The sequence below is a fragment of the Syngnathus scovelli genome, chromosome 19 (genome assembly GCF_024217435.2).
Source record: "Syngnathus scovelli strain Florida chromosome 19, RoL_Ssco_1.2, whole genome shotgun sequence".
NCBI lineage: Eukaryota > Metazoa > Chordata > Actinopteri > Syngnathiformes > Syngnathidae > Syngnathus > Syngnathus scovelli.
In genome coordinates this window covers 235,623-260,397 of record NC_090865.1, presented here as the reverse complement: position 1 = coordinate 260,397, position 24,775 = coordinate 235,623, and the positions used below count along the sequence as shown (strand labels likewise).

Below are 24,775 nucleotides of genomic sequence, written 5' to 3'. Positions count from 1 at the left end.
AAGTTGGAAGTGTTCTGCTCTGCTCTGCTCTGCTGTGGAATTTCCCACCGTATGAATGAACTTTCCATCCTGGTGGTGAACTTATGACGCTTTTTGGCCAAATGGTGTCTCTCATTCTCTCTCCAAAATAAAAAAAAGTGTCAGCGAGCGGTGCAAATGCCAGGCCGTTTCCAAGGGCAAATGAAATTCATTTTTCCGGCCTACTCACACGAGACACGGCTCCAAAGTTGCGGTGCGATCAAGTTGGCATGGCTCGGCTCCGGCAAAGCGGCTCCGCCCCCGGCCGGTGCCTGACCCTGGCTGTGCTCCTGTTGTTGTGCCCCCATCCAGCTCCGGGCAAGAAGAAGCTATACATCGGCGCGCTCTTCCCAATGAGCGGAGGCTGGCCCGGAGGGCAAGCCTGCCTCCCCGCCGCGAAGATGGCCTTGGCTCTGGTCAACCAGAGGGCCGATATTCTTCCCGACTACGAGCTGGAGTTGATTCATTACGACAGCATGGTGAGTAACTTGCTCTCTCTCTTTCCGCCAGTCACTTTCCAGCAGATTTCAAATAGTATTTCAATGGTGTTATTGACAAGCGATAGTCACCGTAGCTGGGTCACGGCGAATACGGTTTGAAGTCGTTTTATTTTTGAAGCGCATTCTAAGATTGTGTTCTTGAGGCATTTCTAATATTCCACGAGCTAGCGGCTGACCTTCCAAAGTATGACGAGGCTACCCAAATTGGAAATCCAGTAGCGGGCGCAGTCTAAGAAGCGTAGCCACTTGATGGGTGTCCACTCTCTGGAGGCACGCATGCTCCACTGAGCTTTCTCCCCTTCATTGTCACACCGCTTTGTTGCCCTTGGCATTCAAAACAGAGACAAATCAATACAATTATGGATTGAGAGGAAAAAGAATTTGTTTTTGCTGCACACATTGGACACTGGTACAGATTTGATTTCCCGGCGTCCGACAACGTCAACAACAATGTAAAAGAATCAACGACAGTTTCAGTGGCGTGGTTATTCAAATTGGCAGACAAAAGATTCCTCCAGTTGTATTTTTTTTCATGTTGTTCAGCAATGAAGATTAATGGCCTTGTCCCAGAACATTACTTCCACTGATGACTTTGTATATTTGGGATCAAGAGCAGTCAGTCCCCTTTCAAATGTTTCACTCATCTCATCAGTGCATGAAGCTTTTGTCATTTCCCTAATCTTGGCCTTGTTATTTTCCGATCGCCGAGCTCGTATATTCCCAATCAGGATGCCCTGCTAAAAGACGAAGAAAAAAAAAAAAAAGGAGCATTATTTTGTCCCCTACAACAAAATTGGTAGTGACACAAAGGCACGGACGGGGCGATGCGCTGTGACATGCTGGTGGGTGCTTTCAAAAGTATGGCAGTCATTTGTCCCCATTTCAAACGCCAGAGGCGAAGCGAGGAGGCTGTTGGGTGGCATTGGATGGCAATTGGCATGACAACAGTAACCTTGGCAACTTGACTTCAAACAAACACTATTTGGGCTCTCCGACTGAATCAAGACCAGCGCAGCAGCAGCAGCAGCAGCAGCAGCAGGATGATAAACAAGAGCAGATGAGTGACGCTTGATTTTCTGCTGGAAAGTGACGCTGAGGTTCATCGAAGAAATAGCGCCTTGGCTCCCTCCCTCCCTCCCTCCCTCCCTCCCTCTGCCTGACTGTGGATAGCCATTCAGCAACAAAGGCTGCATCATTAGACGCTAAACCAAGCAGAGAATTTTTTACTTTTATGCAATCTGCAGGAAAGCTGATTAAATGTCCTGTGCTTGGGTGCTGAAGTAAGAGGGCAGGTCCCAAAGGTCAAGGAAGCCATGTGTGGCTGGGCTTGCACGTGGAACCTATAGCATCCAATTTAAATGGGCCGGTGCCGGTGCCGGTGCCAGTGATTTCCCCAGAGTCACCACGGTGCCGGCCGACCGGCCGGCCGGGGGTTAATCACTAACTGGGTTGGCGCAAGGGCTTTGGCTGATTGACAGGCTAATCCTTCAATGGTGACATTCAAAACGGTGGGGGACAACAGCTTGTTCCATCTGCCATTAAACTGGCTTGAAAGAACCCAAAAGCCATCAAACCCCAGCCAGCGGAAGTGGGATGGATAACGTGACTTGACCGAACGGGCTCCGATTGGCCGTCGCCATGACGATCGACTCAAGGTGAAGCGAGCGTTGTGAGGATGCCATGCTGTTGAAATTGATTGTGTCACAGCCAGCCAAGGTTAAATGTTCCACGCAATAATGGCAGGATTATCACTCAGCCAAATCGATGAGTTGAGCGAGGCTTGCTGGCCTGCCGGCCATCCTACCGGCCAGCCAGCCGGCCGACCTGCCTGCCTGCCTGCCGACCTGCTTTGGATTGTTGCTCTTGTGCTATTGCTTGATGACTATAGAAGAGCGATATGGCAGGGTTCACCTGATGTCTTATTATAGAAAATGAAAGTAAATAATGATTCATTGAGGAAACTGTCAAAGGTACAAGGCAGCTGCATATTTGCCATCGCAATATCCCATCCCAGCCCATCCCATCCCATCCCAGCCCAGCCCAGCCCAGCCCAGCCCAGCCCAGCCCAGCCCAGCCCAGCCCAGCCCAGCAGCTCACATCAGGTGTCCAGGGAGCGCTCTTGAACCAACCCGGAGTGATTAATATGCCGCATCTGGGTGATTAGAATTTCATTAATACATTTCCACCGATATGATTTGCGCGTGCACCGACGCCGTGTCTCGTCCTGCCTCCATCGTGACAAACGCCATATCGGGTAGTCCACTGCGGGGAAAGAAAATCATCCAATTTGAGCTTGGCAGCTGAAAAGAGTTGTCATTGTGATTTTGAATCAAAAAGGAAATAACATGATGGATTTGTTTTCAACAAAAAAGAACTCATCCCTTAGTGGACACATCACATAATGATGGCCACCCCAAGATCCATAGAAAGCAAACATCAACACTGAAAGTAACCCATTTGTCATGCATACATGACACAATGGTATTTGTTCTCACTGAGGTGCTTTAGTTTTGCCATGCATGGAAATCGATGAAATCGTGATAATGGAGCAAATCATGATTGAAAAGCTAAGCAAGCAAGCAAGCAAGCAAGCAAGCAAACCAAGAGAAAGCCAACCCTGTGTGTGTTTTGCACTCGGAGACGTGATTAATATGCCGTTAGCATTATCACTTAAATTGCTTATTGATTTTTCATTTACTACAAGTTGTAAATGAAAAGCCAGGCATAGCATTTGGATGTGACTCCAGGTCATGGAACTTGACTGCTGGGTAAATGTTTTTCCCTCTCAGATGACCTTGAAACATGGCTCACCTTGCTTTCTTGCCAATGCATGTGGGCTCCCTTCACATGAGAGCTGACACGTTGCTATGTCTATTGAGTAACAGTTACTAACTCACTTCAATGTGATCCAATCCATCGGTCTCTCCTGAAAGTCAACGTCTACTAAAGTACTGCTTGTGCCTTGCGTCTTGACCGCGAGCCGCACTATTTGTGTGTGTGTGTGTGTGTGTCAACAGTGCGATCCCGGAGAAGCCACCAAGCTCCTTTATGACCTTCTGTACACAGAACCCATCAAGATCGTACTGATGCCCGGCTGCAGCTCAGTGTCCACGCTGGTGGCTGAGGCCGCTCGCATGTGGAACCTTATCGTGGTAAGACTCGCGTTGTATTGATGCAAATTGGAGTATCTGCAAAAAAGAGAAGAAAAGCCTTGCTAGTGTCCAGTCAACACAGTGTACATTACAAAAAAGCAGTGTCGTTTTCTTTCTATCTTTCTTTCTTTCTTTCTTTCTTTCTTTCTTTCTTTCTTTCTTTCTTTCTTTCTTTCTTTCTTTCTTTCTTTCTTTCTTTCTTTCTTTCTTCCTTGGCTGGGCTCATGCATCTTGCAGCCTGCTGTAAATAAAGACAACCACGCAATCGAAACATTACAACCCCCTAGAAACACTTTAACGACATCGCTTACTGCACTTTGCTCATTACACTTACTGCTGACACAAATGTTTAAGCATGTGGAGGAGAAAAAAAAAAACCTACTCCACCCATATGTGTCTAACAATGATGTCATTGTCTTGTGCTTGCGAAAGGTCCACTCTTGCATTTTTCATGCAGTCGCTCAGCCGGCTATTTATATGAAAGCGGCGCCCGCCGGCCCGTATATTGTCTACTATTGTGCACGCGGGGCTCGGAGGAGGTTGGGATCCTTTCCGTGAAAAGCTGCCTCACTTCAACTGGATATTTATTCACGGCACCGAAACACTAGTCACACTCGTATTCCCACCTGCGGTTAGTTTAACGACATTCTTCATGCTATCTATGGGCCAGTGGGAGGGAGGGAGGGAGGGAGGGAGGACGCCGCCGCCCCCGCCGCCGCCGCCGCCGCCGCTGCCGCCACCGCGGAAAGAATCCGTAGCAAATCTACAAAGCTTCCGGAGAATGTGTAAACTCACAGAGGGAAGCTTCAAGTGGCTGGCCAGGGGCTTGAAAGCTGACATTTCCCATAGCAACGTGGCTGGCTGTCAACGCAGCGATGCTTTCTACGATCCAAGAGGTGCCGATAAAGACGATGTCATTAAGAAATGCAGAGATGTCCTCAGAGAAAAACATTTGGATGAAATTCTTTAGCTTGGGAAGATAATATAGCCTTTCAGATGCATGAAAGCATGACTAACAATTCTTCTTTTGTATTATTTTTGTGCCTGATTTCCCTTCATTGGTTGAGAATCATCTTCTTCTTCTTCTTCTTCTTCTTGCCTCTCAGCTATCGTACGGGTCCAGTTCTCCAGCTCTGTCCAACCGCCAGCGCTTTCCTACTTTCTTTCGCACTCATCCGTCGGCCACCTTGCACAACCCCACTCGAGTGCAGCTCTTCCAGAAGTGGAAGTGGACCAAGATTGCCACCATTCAGCAGACCACAGAAGTTTTTACCTCGGTGAGCGATCCAGCTTTGTGTTGTGCTGAAGCATGCAACCGAAGGCGGTGACGCAAGTGTATCCAACAAAGAATGAAGAGAGAGGAGGCTTATTTATGGTGGTGTGCTTGCAAGGTGACTTTGAAAAGGACACTGGCTTGTTTTCTTTCTTTCTTTCTCATTTCCCATTTGCTCAGCGCTCCTTATTTGTCACCTCCCCTTATCTGTCTCCTAGCTAAACCGCCACGGTGAGCTTTGTAAACAAGCCGCTCATCTTCTCATTTCTTTCTTCTATGGCTTTGTGCGGCCTCCCTTTTGTGTCGGACTCTTTCATTGGCAGACCCTGGACGATCTGGAAGAGAGGGTGAAGGAGGCTGCCATTGAAATCAGCGTTCGGCAGAGTTTCCTCACTGACCCCGCCGTGGCCGTCAAAAACCTGAAGGTGCCTCAAATTCCCAAGCGCGCGGACTTCTTTTATGCTGCAGCTGCCTGCTGCCATTTACAGACGGCCGCAATCCATTCTGTCTCCATTTCCAATTAGCTTTCATTTGCTCCAATTTCAAATGCGGAGGCAACGTCCTTTACTTTTGCTCTATTGGCTGAAATTGAGCTCTCTGGCTAATTTGCCATTTTTCAGACTTGTGCTGAGAATCTCACACACACACACACACGCACAAGTGTTTTTCTATCTAGCACAGACACACGCAGCTGAGTCCAAAAATAATATGTTCCTGCACGTACAGGCTGTCTCATGCGTTCTGCTTGCATCAACGATGAGAACGCCAGGCAGGCAGGCAGGCAGCCACGCAGCCACGCAGCTTTAGATGAGTGAATGCGCAGCAGCCTCTATACAGCTTGTGGGTGCGTCTTTTGTGGTTAGCTTAAGCTCCCCGTTATGTGTCAGCGCCGGAAGCAAATATTGGCTGGAGCCGATACACGTGGTGATAGAAATACGTATGCTCTTCCAAATGTGGGCCAATTTTAGACAGGGAGGGATGGAGGGATGGATGGATGGATGGAGGGAGGGAGGGATGGAGGGAGGGATGGTTTTTTTCGGTCAGCACGACAGGATCATTTCAACACACTTTGATTCATAGGCATCAATAATGCATGTCGTTAGAGCTGATTATCATTTTAACAGTCAGTTTGGAGAATTGAATTTTGTATTTCAGCAGGTTGCACAAAGCACGGTTAAATAGAATACGCGCCTCCCGACTTGACCGGCCCGCTCCGAGCCCCGACCTCAACCCCGCCCCGTATAACAGCTGTGGAATCAGACATTGTGAGCCAGACTCCCTCCGTTGGTTGTCCAAAATCCCCACAGGACCTGGCCTCAGAGGAGCCCAACCTCAGGAGTCATTTGTTTATAATTCCAACATTTGTCAGATAAGACATACGCTAGTCACGGAATTTTGCCCCTTAAATAATTTCCTTTTGCTAATCACAAGAAGCAATTTATCGTATGCATGTCATTCCAAACCCGCAATTATATTATTAGCCTCACTCAATTTCTTATTGCAATTTTAATTTGGATATTCAAATTCCTTCCTTCCTTCCTTCCTTCCTTCCTTCCTTCCTTCCTTCCTTCCTTCCTGGCCTTAGCTTGCATGTGTGCACACGCTGGCTCTCTCGCTGGCTGGCTGGCTGGCTGGCTGGCTGGCTGGCTGGCTCTCTCGCTGGCTGGCTGGCTGGCTGGCTGGCTGGCTGGCTGGCTGGCTGGCTGGCTGGCTGGCTGGCTGGCTGGCTGGCTGGCTCACACTCTCTTAAGAATGACCTTGCCACAAACGCTGGCCTCGATTTAATGTGCAGGATTAATTAGTTGTTGGAATGGAAACCATGGCAACAGCACTAATATCACCAGGGGAGAGAAAGTCGCGGTTCAGCAAATCCGTCAGTCCGTCCGTCCGTGCGTCCGTGCGTGCGTCCGCGCTGTGAGGCCTGTTGCGTTCTTTTCATGTGCGGCCGCGTGGGTGGCTGAGCGACTGACTCTCTTTTCTTTCTCCCTCTTTCAAGCGTCAGGATGCCCGAATCATTGTTGGCCTCTTCTATGAAACCGAAGCCAGGAAGGTCTTTTGCGAGGTCATTTTAAATTTTACTCTTCCTGATATTTATCGGCGGCCGGCCGTCTGAGCTTGCCGTCAAAAAGAAACGGAATGTTTCAAAAGTTGCTTGTGCGTGTGAGAAGGAGAGATTTATTTTCACATCTTAAATGATGCGCTGGTCCTCCAAGCAACTCGATTTTTATACGACGGTCTAGCCACTGGAAGTAGCCCAACATCGGAACAGTATGCAATCTTTGTACGTGTAAAAGCTTCTTCATCAAATGTAATCATGTTCTGAAATGATATATTAAAGTACCTTATCAGCGCTTGACATTTGGGAGCAATAAAAAAACAAAACAACAGGACCACACAGCACATCAATTCTCCTCTCACGTCCAAACTCTCATTATCTCCAAACTCCTCCGAGGTCTAAGTGACCCAGCTAATATGAAATGATCTTCCGGATTATGAATGTTTCTCTTCCGAGAGGAGTAGTTGGAGTCAAAGTTCCATCACAAGCCGTAGTGAGTAAATGCACACAAAAACAGCCCTTCCTACTTGACTCAACTAAGAGGACCTAAAAGGACTCCCTGCCTTGTCTTTCAGCCCCCAACATGATCAATATTAATATCAATCAATGACAGTTGTCGCTCATGCCTCCCGTTGTCAGGTTTACAAGGAGAAGCTGTACGGGAAGAAATACGTGTGGTTCCTCATCGGCTGGTACTCCGACAACTGGTTTAAAATCAACGATCCGTCCGTCAACTGCACGGTGGAGCAAATGACGGAAGCCGTGGAAGGTCACGTGACCACTGAGATTGTCATGCTCAACCCGGAGACCGTACGAGGAGCTTCCAACCTGGTGAGACGTGAAGAGTGGTGCTTCATCTAGCAACTGAATATTGTTGGCAATAGACGAAATGATGCTCATATGCAATGGTCAGACATTCAGCATGCTTCAATAGTGTCTGCTCTCTTCTAAGCGCCGCTTGTACTTTCTCCGACGGATTTGTGAAACAAGCAACCATCTGGCATGTCTGGCAAGTTTCTCTTCTCCCTCAAATGAAGGCCTGTTTGGGTTTTTTTGGTGGTATCGCAAGAGCTAGTGGGGATTTCACACCTGAATCGATTGCAATTTCTCAGGAAATCCATCGAAGGCTTTTTGAATTTTCCGCTGACCGATGATGACTTGATTGTCAAACGCATGCGGTAATCCGGTTGCGTTGTGCTACTGTACCGTGTGACCAAGTGAGACGACGACATCTAGAGAGAAAAAAATCCACACCTTCCTATGAGGATGCAAAGACGGCGTGCGGGCCATTACATCTCCAGCTGCATGGCGCATTTTCTTCCGGTGTAGTGTAATGACATCATCACAGCGGCAAATGGGCCGACCCGACCAAAAGTATTAGCCCGCCCCCCGGTCGGTGTCTTCTGCATAATAGAATGCTAATTGAACGAAAGAAATTGCAACAGGCACCGAGCGAGTGGGACCAAAGGCGCCTCATCTATTGTAACGTGCTTGAGCTCTGTTCCCGTGCCACAGTTGTCGAGCCTCGGTAAAAGTTGGAGGAATGTGTTTCGTTCTTTTCTTTTCTTTTCTTTTCTTTTCTTCAAACGTGGAACGCCGAGAAGGATGGTATAAATGATTCAAGAGTGTCGATTTCAAAGGCTTTGAGAAGGGAGGCACTGCTCTTAGCTGGATCCGAGAGAGAGAGAGAGAGAGACATAACAGCAGTCATTATTCATGACTTTTGGACCACTGACTATTTCCCTTTTGGGTGAATCATCATCAGTGTAAGGTTTCCTAAAGGCTGCGTGCGAATGAATAATCACTACTATAAAAGATGCAAGCCTTGCGTCCTTTTGCTCTCCTTGTTCTTCTTATTATACGATGTACGTATCTAGTGCACATGGACCTGTCTTGCTTTTTCTTTCTAGACCTCCCAGGAATTTCTCGAGCAGCTGATGTCAAAGCTGGGGGGCAAAAACTCAGAGGAGACGGGCGGCTTTCAAGAAGCTCCCCTGGCCTACGACGCCGTGTGGGCTCTGGCTCTGGCGCTCAACAAGACGGTGGGACCTCTGAAGGCCAAAGGTCGGCGGCTGGAAGATTTCAATTACAACAACCGAGACGTAACGGCCGAAATCTACCGCGCCCTCAACACCAGCTCTTTCGAGGGCGTTTCGGTGAGTATGAAAATGAGAGGGATATTCTTCGCCAGCCGGAGGAATCTGGAGGGAAGGTGGAGAGAAGTGCCAACATTCAAATTCAGCCCCTTTCTTCCAGGGTCACGTCGTATTTGACGCCCAAGGTTCTCGGATGGCCTGGACTCTAATTGAACAGCTCCAAGGTAGACGTCAGCTTGTTGAAAATGCAATTGGTTACAACCGTGAGGTCCACGTACTGTCAAAAGGAAGTCTTAGTATGTCATGCGGCCATTCTTTCTTTCTTTCTTTCCTTCTTTCCTTCTTTCCTTCTTTCTTTCTTTCTTTCTTTCTTTCTTTCTTTCTTTCTTTCTTTCTTTCTTTCTTTCTTTCTTTCACAGGAGGAAGCTATAAGAAGATCGGCTACTACGACAGCACCAAAGGCAATCTGTCCTGGTATGGGAATGACAAATGGATTGGTGAGAATCATTCATCTTGCCTTCTTTCTTTTCTTTTCTTTTCTTTTCTTTTCTTTTCTTTTCTTTTCTTTTCTTTTCTTTTCTTTTCTTTTCTTTTCTTTTCTTTTCTCTTCTCTTCTCTTCTCTTCTCTCTCTCTCTCACTGTCTCCGGCCCTCCTCCTATACCATCTAATGACCCCCGCACCCTTCCGAGTGGTTCACGCTCGCCATGGTACGGCGGCAGCGATGTGAGCCGCCGCAGTTAAACGTCACGCTACGCAACAAATATTCCATTCCATTTTCTAATTAGAAACGAGCACTTGAAGACAGTGGAAGTGATGCAATGAATGGAAGATGCCGCTTGAATTGCAATCTGGGCGCTAATAGCATGGGGCTCCCTGGGTGACCTTGACTTTGAGGCAATGCGTGTGTCATTTCCGCTTCCCTCAACACACCAAATCTCTTGCGCCAACAAATACGGAGAACGTATGTGAAATGGACGATTCCGAAGACGGACGGACGGACGGACGGACGGACGGAGCTGTCGCGAGTGCCGTCTCGTGCAACTGGGATCGGAAAGCACAAGGCTATGCAGCCATCCAGCACAAATAGCATGGCCATCCTTTTGGGACATTTCAAAGCAATCTGGCTGGCAAAGGGTCCAAAACGTTCTTTTTGTTGCCGGCCGCTGTAGGAAATAGACGGACGGATCCTGCAGGCTGGACTTTGGCCAAGACTGCGTTAAAGGCTGTGCGTGCGTGCGTGCGTGCGTGCGTGCGTGCGTGTGTGTGCGCCATGCAAGTAACAAAGCCACCATGTCAGCCAAGCAACCTTTCCCTATGCTGAGGGAAGGGAAGGCAGGGCAGGGGATGCACTGACCTCCACAAATGTTCGACTCATGCATGGGTGTGTGTGTGTGCGTGTGTGTGCGTGTGCGTGTGTGTGGTCATGCACCCTCCAATGTGTCTGCCTGGGCCATCTGGATGGAAGGTCAACAGATGCTTTTGGACAGGGCAAAAGCCAGTTAGGCACTCTTTGCTGTGTGCCAGCCAGCCAGCCAGCCAGCCAGCCAGCCAGCCAGCCAGCCAGCCAGCCAGCCAGTCACCTCTACAAAGATGTCATTCTCTCTGCTAGCCACAGGAGACGATTAGAATACAGCCCAGTTGTATGCTTAGTTACATACAGGCAAGTATTAGGGCATCAAAATTTGATGATGACTGTTTGCGACCATCATTGGCGGCCAACATCTTTTGCAACCTTGAACTCTCTTTCCTTTCCACACACATTGGAAACAAACGGTTGGGCTGTGGGGAGGAAAAAAAACCCACCTCCAAAATAATGCGTTCAAAGAAAAGAACATTGCTGTTGTGTTTTGGATTGGCTCAAAGCATAACATAGCTAAGTGCGTCCAATTTGTAACATCCAACTGTTTGCCCTTGTCATATCTGGGCTCCTGCTCTGCTCTGTCTCACCTCAGTGTATTTGCTCACTATCTCCTCTCCGTGGCAAGCACACCACTGCTGCGTCGGTGCCTTACCCTCATATTGCCTTGGTAACCATTACGGGGCTTGTCGCCATGGTAACATATATTCCCATCGCACCATCAAGGGCAGGGAGAGGTTTTAGTGTGAAGCGGATCATATTTTCCCACAGGACTCCCTGTCACATGTATTACATGTACACACACAGACGTTGAGTGAGACCTTTGAGCTGAAAGTCAGTGGTCTCAGCAAAAGCCAAAGTGGGTCCGGTTCTGTTGAAATGACAAAGCGCCCGCAATGTTTGGCATGGGAATTTGTCATTTCCTTGATGGGCCCATTCCCTTCCTTCCCTCCTTCCCTCCTTCCCTCCTTCCTTCCTTCCTTCCTTCCTTCCTTCCTTCCTTCCTTCCTTCCTTCCTTCCTTCCTTCCTTCCTTCCTTCCTTCCTTCCTTCCTTCCTTCCTTCCTTCCTTCCTTCCTTCCTTCCTTCCTTACTTCCTTGCTCCCTTCCTTCCTTCCTTGCTCCCTTCCTTCCTTGCTTGATTCCTTGCTTCCTTCCTTCCTTCCTTCCTTCCTTCCTTCCTTCCTTCCTTCCTTCCTTCCTTCCTCCCTCCCTCCCTCCCTCCCTCCCTCCCTCCAATAGCAAAGTGTCAATGTGTGATTGTCTTGTCATTGTGTCTCCTTGCTAGGCTCTGGCCCCCCCGCAGACCAGACCATGGTCATTGAGGAGTTTCGCTACCTCTCCCAGAAGCTATTTGTGTCCATGTCTGTGTTTTCGAGTGTGGGAATCCTGCTGGGCATCATCTGCCTCACTTTCAATATCTACAACAGCAGTGTCAGGTACATGATTTGATATTCTTCTACTTGTTACCTTTTCATACTAAAAAAAGATGATGGTGACAATTTGGGAGCTGCCCTGCTGTCTTCTTTCTACCAGCCCGATATGAAAGAGCAGGCAGGCAGGCAGGCAGGCAGGCAGGCAGGCAGACAGGCAGGCAGACAGGCAGGCAGCCAGGCAGGCAGCCAGGCAGCCAGGCAGCCAGGCAGCCAGGCAGGCAGGCAGGCAGGCAGGCAGGCAGGCAGGCAGGCAGGCAGGCAGGCAGCCAGGCAGCCAGGCAGGCAGGCAGGCAGGCAGCCAGGCAGCCAGGCAGGCAGGCAGGCAACCACGCAGGCAGGCAGCCAGGCAGGCAGCCAGGCAGGCAGCCAGGCAGGCAGGCAGCCAGGCAGGCAACCACGCAGGCAGGCATATGTAGGCCAACATTTAGTCGCTCATTGAAGTGCCTTTATGGCTCATGGCAATTTGCTCCAAATGTCTAAATATTTGATGCGCCTTATTTACGAAGGGATTGCGCATGCATGTTTTATTTGTAGTCTCGTGTGAAAGGGTTCAAGCCCCGATTGTTTTGCTTCTAACACCAGAGCCCGCTGGCTTTTTTTAGCCGCTTTATTGCGCTTTCACTGTCTGCTTGACGCTCACTGCACTTTGGGGTGTCGTTTTCAACTTTTCCCTGGCAGAAGAAAACTTTCGACGCTAAAGCACAGTTAATGGAACAAACATGGTGAAACATGATGCAATTAAGGGGGCAAGATATTTCCCAGCAGGCTTTGGAATGGTTTGCCAAAAAGCTATCATGAGATTCAATGTTTTGTTTACATGAAGCACGCAGAAGAATGATGATGTCGGGCGCAAATTGGATGTGCAAATGTTGTGTCGTTGCGGCTGCTCGGCGATACTAAAAGTCGGCGTTCTTCTGAAAAGTAGCACCGTGCTGCGAATGAGAGCCTGGCCGTTATTCACAATGGCCTGTGCTAAAATGCCAATCGACGGATTTGTTTCATTGGATCGTTTTGCTCAATGGCCAGAGCAAATTTGCACGTGAGCTATGATGTTTTCAAGCTGTACTTTTGCACGGGAATTCATATTCAAGCCACAAAGGCAACGAGAAGAAGTGTGACATCACTGTACGAAGAAAGAGGAGAGGCCAGAAGAAGCATAGGATAGGGATTTGAAGTCAACGAGCAGCCTCCCGGCTCCTGGATGACGTACATTTGCTTGCTGTCTGGGGCTTTCGACCATCACTGCTAATCACGAAGCCACCCATCATCATACGGGAACAATGACGAGCTTTGTCTGTATGGAGTTGAAGGAAATGTTTGTGGCTTGTGCGCAGGTATATTCAAAATTCCCAACCCTACCTTAACAACATGACAGCAGTGGGCTGCATGATGGCGCTGGCTGCCATCTTCCCTCTGGGCATTGATGGCCTTCATGTCCGCAGGAAGCATTTCCCTGTCGTCTGCCAGGTATGGAATTTTCTTGGGAGCAAATGCACGGTTGCCATGGAGACGGACGGATGGTCGGACCGGGCTTTATATAGGCATTTCCACGCTGGGCGGCTCTGGGTCCCACAAGTGCAGCGAGGGAGGGAGGGAGGGAGGGAGGGAGGGAAATCCTGAGCCCCAACTATGTTCAAATTCCAGACGTTATCGGCATTCTCGTACGTTATGTGATGTACGACCCACATTTGGTCAGCCCTGAGCAGTAGACAATGGGCTGGGCTGCAAAGCAGAGTGTGAGGCATCCCTCCAGTCACAATATCAATCAACATAGCGTAAGAGTGAGTGAGTGAGTGAGGCAGTGAGGCAGTGAGTGAGTGAGGCAGTGAGGCAGTGAGGCAGTGAGTGAGTGAGCCAGTGAGCCAGTGAGTGAGTGCAGCTCACTTTCTCTTAAGTTGTGCTCTTGCCATTGTGAGGGAACTGGCAAATCATTTGTTTTATTTCCACACATTTAAAGGAACCCGCATCAAAGATTTTTGTGCTCGCTCAAGTCAACGAAGCGGAGTTGGCGGAAAGTTTGTGGTGAGCTAATGACTCCCGCTTTTGGCGGAAGGTTTGTGGTGAGCCTATGACTCCCACTTTTGTGCTCATTCAATGTTTGCTCAAGTACTAGCACATAAGTCAGGTGAAACAAATGGCGCTTTGTTTACAGGATCCATCAGTGGGCTCATCAGAGGGAGCTCGGTTTTCCTTTCAATGTTGAAACGGGAGCAAAGGCTGTATGGGGCCAATCCACACCCTGACTCAATTACTATTAAATGGATCGGTACCCGTTGTTTGCAACACTCTTTTCAATTCAATCTAAAAACAAGAAAAGGACAGAGTGAGCATAGGGACATTTGATATGATGATGATTATTGATGGTTGATGAAGAAAATGAATTGAAATTGAAAGAAAGTATTCCCCTTTAACTGCCGAAAGAGCGTAAAGATGAAACAGGTCACTTTTGAATGGTTAGACCCCACAAATGGATTGAGCGGCCAGGGCAGAGGCATTTCCGCATTGCTGCTCATGGTTAACATTCTGCTACGCTTTGGCACCGGCAATACAAAGCAAGCGCTAAATATACCTACCTACACGGTTAATCCTCGAGCTGAAGTCTCACGAGAGAGTCCGACATCACGCAGCATCATGACTCAACACGCATGTGGTGCATTTCATCAGCTTTCTTCTTTGACTTCAAATTGTTTTCCTAATTGCTTGCACAAGTACATAGTTGAGCTCAGAGCAGGAAGACGTTGCCCTCAAGGCTTAATGCTGTCAAGTGCGTGTGTGAAGCTTCTTTGCCTGTCTTTGCTTAGTTCCGTCTTTGGCTGCTGGGTCTGGGCTTCAGCCTGGCGTATGGAAGCATGTTCACCAAGATCTGGTGGGTCCACACGGTCTTCACCAAGAAGGATGAGAAGAAGGAGAAGAAAAAGGTAATGGGGAAAGGCAAGCTGGAGATGGGATTGACTTTATTGAATCCTCCTCATCTCCGTCAAGGGCAAGCTCCCTTTGTTGATGTACCCCCCCCCCCCCCCCCAATCATCTTTTAGCCAGCCAGCCAGCCAGCCAGCCAGCCAGCCAGCCTCTGCTTTTGCAAGGCCACTTGCCCTTGAGCGTTGCGTATCATTCCATTCTGCCAAGCCAGGAAACTCTTGCAATCAATGGCTCCTTGGCACACGCCACTTGATTGTGACTGTTGACGGGACATGGAGCCTGCTGCAAGAGATGCAGACTGAATATTTATGAATCGCCTCAGTCAATCAATCAGGAGGAATATGACTGAGCTGAAACGTTTCCATTCATTCTCGCACGCCCGCCGCCGACTGGCGGACAAGCAAATGTTCACTGCGTCGGTCGGCTCGCTGTTGCCATTTTTGTCCCCATCGTAAGCCCCGATGAAACATTTTGACTTTTCAAATCCTTTTATTCTTACTCCGAGTAACAGAGTAGCCTGTTCCTCTATTCCCCGCTGGATGCCTGCTCTTTGTTCCTCCTTTCTGTCCTGGCCCAGTGCTTTGAGGGCAAATTGAATTGGCCTGTGTTAGATCATTGTTTTTTTTGGGAGCGGCTCTGTCTGTCTCTTCACAAATGCATCAAGATTGTTTCCAATGTGTGCCTTTTTCTGCCCCTGCTGTAGCACCTGGAGCCATGGAAGCTCTACGCAACCGTCGGCGTTCTGCTCGCCGTCGACTTTTTCTCTCTGGTCATCTGGCAGATTGTGGATCCTTTACATATCACAGTGGAGGTACGATGAGTCCCATCGCGATCTGGCTCATAGAAATGAGGAGGATGAGGACGATCTTTCCCTGTCTTGATGTCGTTTGCACGGAAACAGAAGTTCACCCGAGAAGCCCCGAAAGGAGACCTGGATGTTCTAATCCAACCGTTATTGGAGCATTGCAGTTCTGAAAAAATGAACACCTGGCTGGGTAGGTTGAATATTTGAACCGAAATGTATTTGACCATTTTCCGTTGCTTCTTTCATGAACACTGCCAAAAGTGAGAGACCAAAGAGATTCTTGTCTAGTGTGAACATAAGGGCTGCAATAAAAGATTCACACTCATGAGGAGTTTCGCTCTGGGCAATTTTATTTGATTCCCCCCCCCCTTGTTAAGTATAGCCGCACCAATGATTGAATATGTTCTATTGGCTCGATTGTGTCCACTTTGAAAAGCAAGCGTCTCAATGTTTGTGCGCAGGCGTGGTGTACGCTTACAAAGGCTTGCTGCTGCTGCTCGGCATCTTCCTGGCTTACGAAACCAAGTCGGTGTCCACGGAGAAAATCAACGACCACCGAGCTGTGGGCATGGCCATCTATAATGTGGCTGTGAGTTCCGCAAGCTTGAAATCGCTCTTTGGATTGAACCACATTGCTCTGCGGTGAAGTATGAATGTATGTTGGGTGTCACGCTGCTTCCTTTTCCTCCGGCCTCCACCAAAGTGGAGGCCCGCTTGTCTTTTTGCAATGCTGTCAGCCATCGTTTGACAGCTTTTGGCAAACATATTCTTGCCGTGCCCAAACATTCCATTTACTGTTTCGCCATCAGTCCAGACGCCTTGGATTTCCAAAATCAATGACGCGGTCAATTTCAAAACATCAAAACATGACCAATTTTGTGTGTTGAGTGAATCGAAAATGACTCGGACCGTATTTGGACTTCCTGAAACATAAAGTAGCTGACGTCTGCCTTTGTTTTTAGCCTTGGATGGAATCATCGCTTTGATGGATCCGTTTGTCCTCTGAGTCATTGCATTTGGGCCCTGAAGGAGATTGCTTGGCTTGGGTGTCTCTGAAAAGAGTTTCCTTGTTGACCTGCCTGCAATCACATCAGCAGCGCAGTGTTGCAATCGAGACAACCAACACTCGTATTAGGATTTGAATTCCTTTTGTTTCTTGCCAGTTGTGCACTGCCACTAGATTGCCTTGGATTTGAGTCATTTCTATCTAGACCGATTGAACAAAAAAAAATGGATTTCCTTGAATGTCAGTGGCCATGATGAGCCTTTTGTGTCTTTGGCTCAGGTGCTGTGTTTGATCACCGCCCCCGTCACCATGATCCTGTCCTCTCAGCAGGACGCCTCGTTCGCCTTTGCCTCCCTGGCCATCGTTTTTTCCGTCTACATCACCCTGGTGGTTCTGTTTGTTCCCAAGGTAAAAGCACAGCGTCACTCGTTTGAATCAATGGCCGTCGGTGTCGTCATCTGAGCCGCTACAAGCGTCCGTCCGTCCGCCCGTCCGTCCGTCCGCCCGTCCGTCCGTCCGTCCATCCACCCGTCCGTCCGTCCGTCCGTCCGTCCATCCATCCATCCATCCGTCCGTCCATCCATCCATCCATCCGGCTGGCTTTTGCAGATGCGTCGGCTGATCACGAGGGGTGAGTGGCAATCCGATGCTCAGGAGACCATGAAGACCGGTTCGTCCATGAACAACAATGACGAGGAGAAATCCAGGCAACTGGAGAGAGAAAACAAGGAGCTTCAGAAGATTATACAAGAAGTAAGATAAACACGTTTTCTTTTTTAACACATGACCCACAGTGTCAAGTTGAACGAATGCACACTACACCTCAAATAAATGTGCGCGTGAAAGCACTGAAGCTGCTTTTGGAATGAATTTGTCAGAAAGAAGAACGCGTATCAGAGCTGAGGAACCAGCTGTCTGAGCGACAGGCCCTTCGATCCAGGAGAAGGCCATCCACCGTCTCCAATCAAAACAACAGCGCAGTTGCCCAAGTGGGCATGCCCGCCACCGACCCCCGATCCTTGGCCCCGCCGCCGGGCTACCCTGCGCCCGTTCCTGATCTGCACGCCGTCCCGCCGTCCTTCGGCAATTCCTCCAGCCTCTACCGGCCCGACGGCAAAACGGGCCGCAATAACTGTCACGCCAGCCGGCTGCAGATGCTCTACAAATGAGCTGAACGGAAGCCACCGCTTTTCCTGACGTACGTACGTACGAACGAACGTACGAACGTACCACGTGTTGACGGATGGGCCAAATAAGGTACGACGCCTTCAAAAGATTCATACACAGGATGCGATTTTGTCATATCCGAGCGGTGAGTCATGGAAAGTAGGATTTTAGAAAAGTGTTCCTTGTTGTCACTTTGCTGAGCTTATCCCACCCCCCCCGTTAAGGACGAAGCTTTTGCCGAGATTTACTCTCTTCAAGCAAGCGTTCACATTTTGCTCCTACTTTTCCATAAGCAATTTTTTTTACTATAAGTCATTTCAGAGTATGTCGCAAAAAAATGCATCAAGAAGAAGGAAAATGACTTTGGATGCCTTCCCACCACCACCACCAACACCACCACCACCAGCAATCACCTTCTGAAAAAAAAAGTCCATTTCATGCACTGCTTTCCAACCTAAACACACCATTTCCTGACTAATCTGACTTCTTCATCTCTGTGACTTCTGATCCTACTCCACCTGTTTGCTCCCTCATTCTTAAAAGTAAAAACGTTGTCTTAGCTAAAGATGGCTGCAACATCCTTCTCATTTGGACATTTCTGCTTTTGTCCCATTCTGGATCAAGTTGACGTCCATGTTCCACACGCAAACATTTTCTCTCCAGCTCAAGCAATAAGTGGGAAGATCTCGTATTTTGCTGGTTCCACAGACTCTGTTGGCTTCATTTTTAAATTTGTCATTATTTGGTTTGCTGTTGTTATTTATTTATTTATTTATTTTTATTGCACATTACTTTCTCCATTTATGGTAGTTTTTGGTTGAAGGAACAGAGGGGGAAAAAAGAGCCACGCTCTACTGTTGAAAGGTTCCATAATCTGGTGTCAAAAATGTGTTTGAATGATGTGGTTTAATGGTGTAGTGTATTTGAAACACATTTCATTTCACTTGAATTGGCCTACTGCCATTTTATGGAGCATGTCCTTAATTCATGTTCAAAAATTGGCATAGCGACTCAAAAAGGCCATTTGGTGCTGAAATGAGCATTTTTTGTTCTTGCATCTTGTGATACCATACAGCTGCAGTCATATTTTCAATGGCGGTAAAACCTTTCACTTACCTTTCAAAAACAAACAACAAAACCCCCCCAACACTTATTTGAATGTCTATTGTCGGATCCATTTGGTGTCAGGGACAGTTTTGTTTTTTCTTGCTCAAACCAACAGCTCTTCCCATTTTTACTTTCACTTCCAAACGTTTGGCAAGTAAAAAGAGGAACAATCGGCTAAAATCATCCTCAAACCGAAACCGAATAAGAGATTTGACGGTGCCGACGAGTTTGCCGTTTCAAATCAAAGTGAGCATGAAATTGCAACAACCTCAACCTCAATAAAATGAAACGTTAACAGCAGGATGCCGTTGTGAGTCAGCGTTTGTCTGTTGCCCAACGTGACACAAGGCCAAAACAGTCGTGGCGAAAGCAAACTTGCTCTTATTAGCAGTACGAATCGAATGGTTTCCTCCCGAGAGACGAGGGAGGCCTTCGCTTCTTGATCCCACTTCATCGCCTTGCATTTCTTGACCTTTTTTGCTGTCGGGTTCAATCGCGATCTGCACCGTGAAGCGCCGCCACTATCCATGCCAATGTAGCATTAGCGAAATGCGAGCCGACAATATAGGTAGGGCTCATCGTTTGATTGGATCAGCGATCCCAACAGATCAAAGGTGCTTTGAAGAAAAATCAAGCAAACGTGAGTCTCCCATCACGATGGCCATTCCTCCAAATGGTATTTTCAGTTTCAAGAACCGATCCAGTAGATGTCAGGTTTGGTTGAATTTCCGCAACGTGCTTGAGCAAATCATTCAAGGCTTGTGTCATTTCAATGACAGGCACATGACAGCCAGCCTGGCACATGACAGCCAGCCTGTGTAGACCAACGGGTGTATCGTTTGTATGAACGTCTTTTCTTTTCTTTTCTTTCTTTTCTTTTGTCCTGAGTTTACGGTCAAACGGCACGAGCCAAGTCACTCGAGCCGCAGATCGGTATAAATTGTGCAAGTGTTGCATATTGTTCCTGCTCTGGGTCAACAACATGTACGACGTTTGAAATGGATTCCATGCTTGTCTGTCTGTGTAGTTTCACCGTTGCGTGTGTAAAGCAGTGATCGTGTCACGGAGTACGAGAAAATGCACGCTAACTGTGAATAATACAAATGATGTGAATAAGAATCTGAAAGTGTCATGTGGTACAGTATTACAAATATATTTCTATGCTCTAATACTTGATCAGGTGTTCCGTTCCCGTGTCAACACACAACGGTTTTCTTTTTTACACAGGTTGAAAAAACAACCATCTTCAATCTAATTGAGAAAGAATGTGAGAAGGGAAGTTGAGTTGAGTTGATAAAGCTTCCATCCGTGGTAGGTATGTGTGCAAATATTTTCCTGCGGAGGCGGCAGGTGTCTCCCCCCCGCCCCCGGTGGAGGAGGGAAAGTCCCACTTTACGGTGGGACCAGCCTTCCTTCACTTGTTCCTTCCACCCTCGATGAACCACTTCAGCTCACTATACGAATTTTCACTGCCGAGCGGCAATGGATTATGATGTACTACGATTAGCGTAAATCGGATGAAAGGGTCGGGGCCGCCCGGCCGCCCGGCGCCACTACTAGAACAAGCTACTGTGGGAAAACAAACTCGTCTGTGGCCTATGCATACTGTAGTATCGATCACAAGTCAAGTAGTCATTACAATGAGATGGCTTTCCGTTTAAAGCAACCATTTATTAAATAATCAGTTTAACAACAAAGAAACGACTTCCAGTTGAAATCATTGAAAGCCATAAATAGATAAATAAATAGATAAATAGATTGAATAAATACTACCTAGAGTATAGTGCAGTTGGACAAATCATCTGATGGTGCTAATCGACATCGTAGTACAGCAAAAGGTACTGACGCTTACTTGATTGTACACAGTACGTACGTAAGAGAATAAATCCCCAGATATGTATTTTCAGAGATACATTACTTCGACACTTTGCTGGCTCTCTTCCGTGGGAAGGCAATTTGAGCGTCAATTTGGTCCCGCCTGTCATGCTTTCACAAGGCAAAGGCGCCAAAGAAGGTCTTGCCGGCCTCTTCCTCCAGATTTGGCAGCATTTTCTCCGTCACCGTCTTCAACCTGTCTCCTCTGTTCAGGTTGAAGACGGCTCCCACGTACACGGCCGAGTACCAGCCGCCCACTTGCTCGCCGTCGCCGTCGGCTGTTTTTTGGCAGGCGGTCCGGACCGAGTGCAGGATGGTCCGGTATTCGTCGTCGCCGAACGAGCTGGACCAGCGTCGGACTCGATGCGTCAGGTGAACCATGGACGTGGCCGGCCCGGCGTCGGCGTCGGCGTCGTCCATGCGGCAACTGACCCGAAATGAGACTTGACTGTAAACAAAGTAGAGGCCGGCTTCGGGGATGATAATCTGATTGTCCTTGAGCTCCAGACCTCCTTGCGAGTGGGATGGGTCCACCTGATTCATCCATTGCACCGAGTTGGCAAAATCAGGATTGTACTGTCCTGTAGAGGAGAGGGGGGGAACGACAAATATTGAAGGCATTTCGAAAGTCAGCGAGAGCCACCAAAGCAGTTCACTTCGTACCTGTTAAGTGAATGGCAGCTCTGATGGCGTCGGCCCGTTGGGAGAGTTGACGCAGAGTGTGATGAATATCTGTAAAAGATAGATGATTTGGTTTGGCTTTCTTCCGTTTTTTTTACGATTTCCATTTTGAGCAACAGTTGTGATTTCTCACCAAAACTGCCGTCGTCTCGTCCGGCGGGCTTCTGTTCAAAGAAAAGAAGAGTTAGAGCAGCTCAATTCGCAGCAGCAGAAGAGCCGCTGAGGTCGAATTTGGTGACCATTCATTCTTCCCACCTTGGTGTGCATGTTGAAGATGAGAAAAGTGGCGGCGGCGGCGGCGGCCGCGGCAGCAGCAAGGAATAATGTGAAAGCCCAAATGGCCATGGTAAGCTTTGCGCCACGTTTGGCAGCCTTTCTTGTCAACTTCTTTGATTCTGTATCCACGGCTGCAAAAAGAGTCACTTGACAGTCACCTTCCATTGTTCTATCACTCAGTTCTCTTTCGGAGAGTTTGTCTTACGTTTATTGACTGTCAGATTGCACAGAGCGGCTTTTATAACAGCCGTGAGGTCCTCTGGGGGAAGTCCCATGATATCATTCATAGTGGAGTGAAATGAAGAGAAGAGAAGAAAAGAGAAGAGAAGAGAAGAGAAGAAAAGAGAAGAGAAGAGAGAACCAAAACTGAGGAGGATCTCAAACTCCAGACACTCCTACACAAGTACTCACAAGTAGTCAAGTGACAAAATCAACAGCAACCCACATGACACGTGTACGGATCAAACGCAAGGACTTGCATGACCGAAGCAAAAGATTGTTTCCAAATGTTGACGTATGTCATACTTGAGATATCATATTTGAGTGGCAGGAAACTAGGTTACAGACCACCACAAAGGCATGATTGAGTTGAACGACACACTTCCTCCCGCCCGTGGATGATGTCGCATTGTGTGCTATCCCAATTGTAAACACATTCATTTGCTGTGCTTTTGTTGTATGGTGTCACTTCCTCTTTGGCTTAAAATAGACGCGCAATACGGCCGCACGGATGGCCGGGCTCCGTGTCATCTTTTCATTGCCACCAGTCAGCCCCCTCACGATACACGGAAAATACGTATGCGATGATGCAAAAGAGGAAAGTCGAGGCGACGCTATCTGTGTGAAATAGGTCTCAACGACGGAGCGCCGTTGGCCGTAAAGGCCTTTTCACGCCGCCGCACTCGACGTGTCAAATCATTTGCCCTCCGACTGAAAAAGATTCGCTTCGATATGAGCGCTAACAACAACAACAAAAACGTTCCTTTTGGCTTGGCTGCTACGCAAGCATTTCCAAATATGGGCAAACTTGGAGCTTAAAATCAATTGACACAAAGTTGACTCAATCTGACCTCACTTGACAAATCACCCACATTAAGTTTATTCATCAGATTTTGAGCGTGTCAGAGTCAAACGTTCTCAAGTGTGTTTTGAGCGCATTCCATTCCACAGCCGAGAAAGTGGAACATTAATAGTCCAATTATAGCAGCATTCACAACAATGCTGAAAAAACACGTTAGGGTTAAAAATACAGTGAAGCACATCCGCTTCGGATCGGTTGCGACCTGGCAACCGTGATGTCATTTTCGGCGAAATGAGATGATTACAAACGTAATGATATTAGACAAGTGGACTGAGTGGGGGCACGTATACCATATTATTGTCCAAAAATCAAATGGGGGCTTTGACTTCCTCTTCATCACTCAGTTTCTTTAAACGGTGAGAATGGAATGACGAGTTCTCACAAGTGCTTTATTGAATTTAGGACTAGAAAATGTCAAGTCAGTCAATTGCGTGAATTGCTGTGACCGTGTCCTTTGCTCTCTGTTTTTTTCTTGTGTGCTTCTGAAGCTGTGCTAAATGCAGCACCCCATGAAGGTGAAACATCATCGTGCACATTTTGAGTCAGGCATTTCACGGCCGCTGGCTGATGACTCTTGCCGGATGATTGGTGCTGTCTACATGCCTGTAGACGGCGGATACATGTAGGCTCAATCACGCATGTGAGATGAGCCGAGATATACTACATAATCATGCGTGTATTCAGTTTGGGCTTTTTTGGGACTTGTTCTCGATTTTTTGATCTTTTTGAGATCCTCCTGTCTCGCCGAGTCTCCCTCCATTCATGCACTTTCATCCATCTATCCATATGCTTATATTTGTCAACGCTCCTTGCTGCCCTCCCTCCAATGATGGGAAAAACTCTTTGATTGATTGATTGATTGATTGATTGGTCGATTGATCGATTGATTGATCGATCGATCGATCGCAAGTCACCATACTTCTCATCAGACCTTTGTTCCATATCAAATCTCTTAACCTGTGGCTTTCCTGTGCATCATAACAAAAGTAGAGCAGCGAAGTAGGTTAGGTTCAGTCAAAGAGAAACTGCTTCTTAAACACTCCGATGACAACTATCCCGAGCTGTCAAATCCCTGGCAAAAGTTTGGATTTACAAATCACCTTTTTCTTTCGTTCTTGACCAACAATGATAAGAGAAAGTACAGAAGCATCAAACCGGGGAGCCTTGATCACACACGGAAGTGAAATTGTCAAATATTCCAAGCACGTTTGGAAAGGTAGATTTAACAACACTTGAATTTTGAGACGACTTAGAAAGAAGGAAACGCCGTCGTTACGCAATAGTGGCCGGCTGGAGAAATTGTGATGACGAAACACATGATTCCTTTTGTGTGTTTTCATACGTGGGTGAGGCACGACCTGAAGATTTGCAAAGATGGGCGGTGGGTGGGGAGGTCAAATGAACACATTTGATACGTGGAATTTTTTACGTGTCCTAGATGAAACTAGATTTTCATGTCTCATCCTCGAAACAAGGCCAACGGGATGTTGCCTGTGCACGTTTGGCCAAACTTATTGCGTCAAACCTATTGCAACATTAGTCAAATGGTGTGGAACACCCGTTTGATTTGGTAATGGCAATTATACTTGAATAGACTGATAGCTACAGTGTTGGAAAGGGTTTTTACTTTTGCACATTTACGTCACCATGATTTTTTTTTTCATATCCTATTAATAAATAGTCACTTAGGTAGTCAGTGATTTGGTTAGTAACAAAAAACAAACAAAAACATGGCCAGGAAAAAAAATGTATGTTTGCATTTCTAGTATTCAACTGGTTTATATTATGCACACACGCGTACACACGCACGCACGTTGTTGTTTACTTGTATGTATATTGTGGACTATGTCTTGTCACCGTGGGATAGTGGGAACGTCATTTCGCTCTCTTTATGTGTCTTGGCATGTGAAGAAATTGACAATAAAGCAGACTTTGACACACAAAAAAATGGTATGATAATAAAAGTGAAC

At 47.6% G+C, this 24,775-nt stretch overlaps 2 protein-coding genes across 2 annotated transcripts in view; one reads left to right on the top strand and one right to left on the bottom strand.

Moving 5' to 3' along the window:
- The window catches only part of gabbr1b (gamma-aminobutyric acid (GABA) B receptor, 1b), a 33,830-nt gene extending 13,769 nt beyond the window's left edge, over positions 1 to 20,061 (top strand). Inside the window, 19 exon segments of the mRNA XM_049750478.2 lie at positions 331 to 497; positions 3,536 to 3,670; positions 4,777 to 4,947; positions 5,267 to 5,368; positions 6,940 to 7,005; positions 7,639 to 7,830; positions 8,910 to 9,155; positions 9,256 to 9,319; positions 9,515 to 9,592; positions 11,741 to 11,891; positions 13,223 to 13,355; positions 14,690 to 14,806; positions 15,511 to 15,618; positions 15,709 to 15,802; positions 16,074 to 16,201; positions 16,898 to 17,026; positions 17,228 to 17,371; positions 17,497 to 17,565; positions 17,567 to 20,061. Of these exon segments, the coding sequence (XP_049606435.1) occupies positions 331 to 497; positions 3,536 to 3,670; positions 4,777 to 4,947; positions 5,267 to 5,368; positions 6,940 to 7,005; positions 7,639 to 7,830; positions 8,910 to 9,155; positions 9,256 to 9,319; positions 9,515 to 9,592; positions 11,741 to 11,891; positions 13,223 to 13,355; positions 14,690 to 14,806; positions 15,511 to 15,618; positions 15,709 to 15,802; positions 16,074 to 16,201; positions 16,898 to 17,026; positions 17,228 to 17,371; positions 17,497 to 17,565; positions 17,567 to 17,815 (2,543 nt within the window). The 3' untranslated portion in view covers positions 17,816 to 20,061.
- Positions 20,062 to 20,532: 471 nt separating this feature from the next.
- Positions 20,533 to 24,041, bottom strand: tnfa (tumor necrosis factor a (TNF superfamily, member 2)). Its single transcript, XM_049750495.2, has 5 exons — positions 21,930 to 24,041; positions 21,704 to 21,855; positions 21,582 to 21,612; positions 21,431 to 21,499; positions 20,533 to 21,348 (listed from the first exon to the last, which is right to left on the bottom strand). The coding sequence occupies exons 1-5, from the start codon at positions 22,009 to 22,011 to the stop codon at positions 20,882 to 20,884; spliced, it is 801 nt and encodes a 266-aa protein (XP_049606452.1). The 5' UTR covers positions 22,012 to 24,041; the 3' UTR covers positions 20,533 to 20,881.
- Between the last annotated feature and the right edge of the window lie 734 nt (positions 24,042 to 24,775).

What these genes read in the sequence shown, in the direction of transcription:
- tnfa (XM_049750495.2), bottom strand. Translation starts at nt 22,011, where the DNA reads ATGAATGATATCATGGGACTTCCCCCAGAGGACCTCACGGCTGTTATA. An exon ending in TCTTCAACATGCACACCAAG is followed by an intron (nt 21,613 to 21,703) that starts GTGGGAAGAATG and finishes TTCTTTGAACAG; the next exon opens with AAGCCCGCCGGACGAGACGA. An exon ending in ACGAGACGACGGCAGTTTTG is followed by an intron (nt 21,500 to 21,581) that starts GTGAGAAATCAC and finishes TATCTTTTACAG; the next exon opens with ATATTCATCACACTCTGCGT.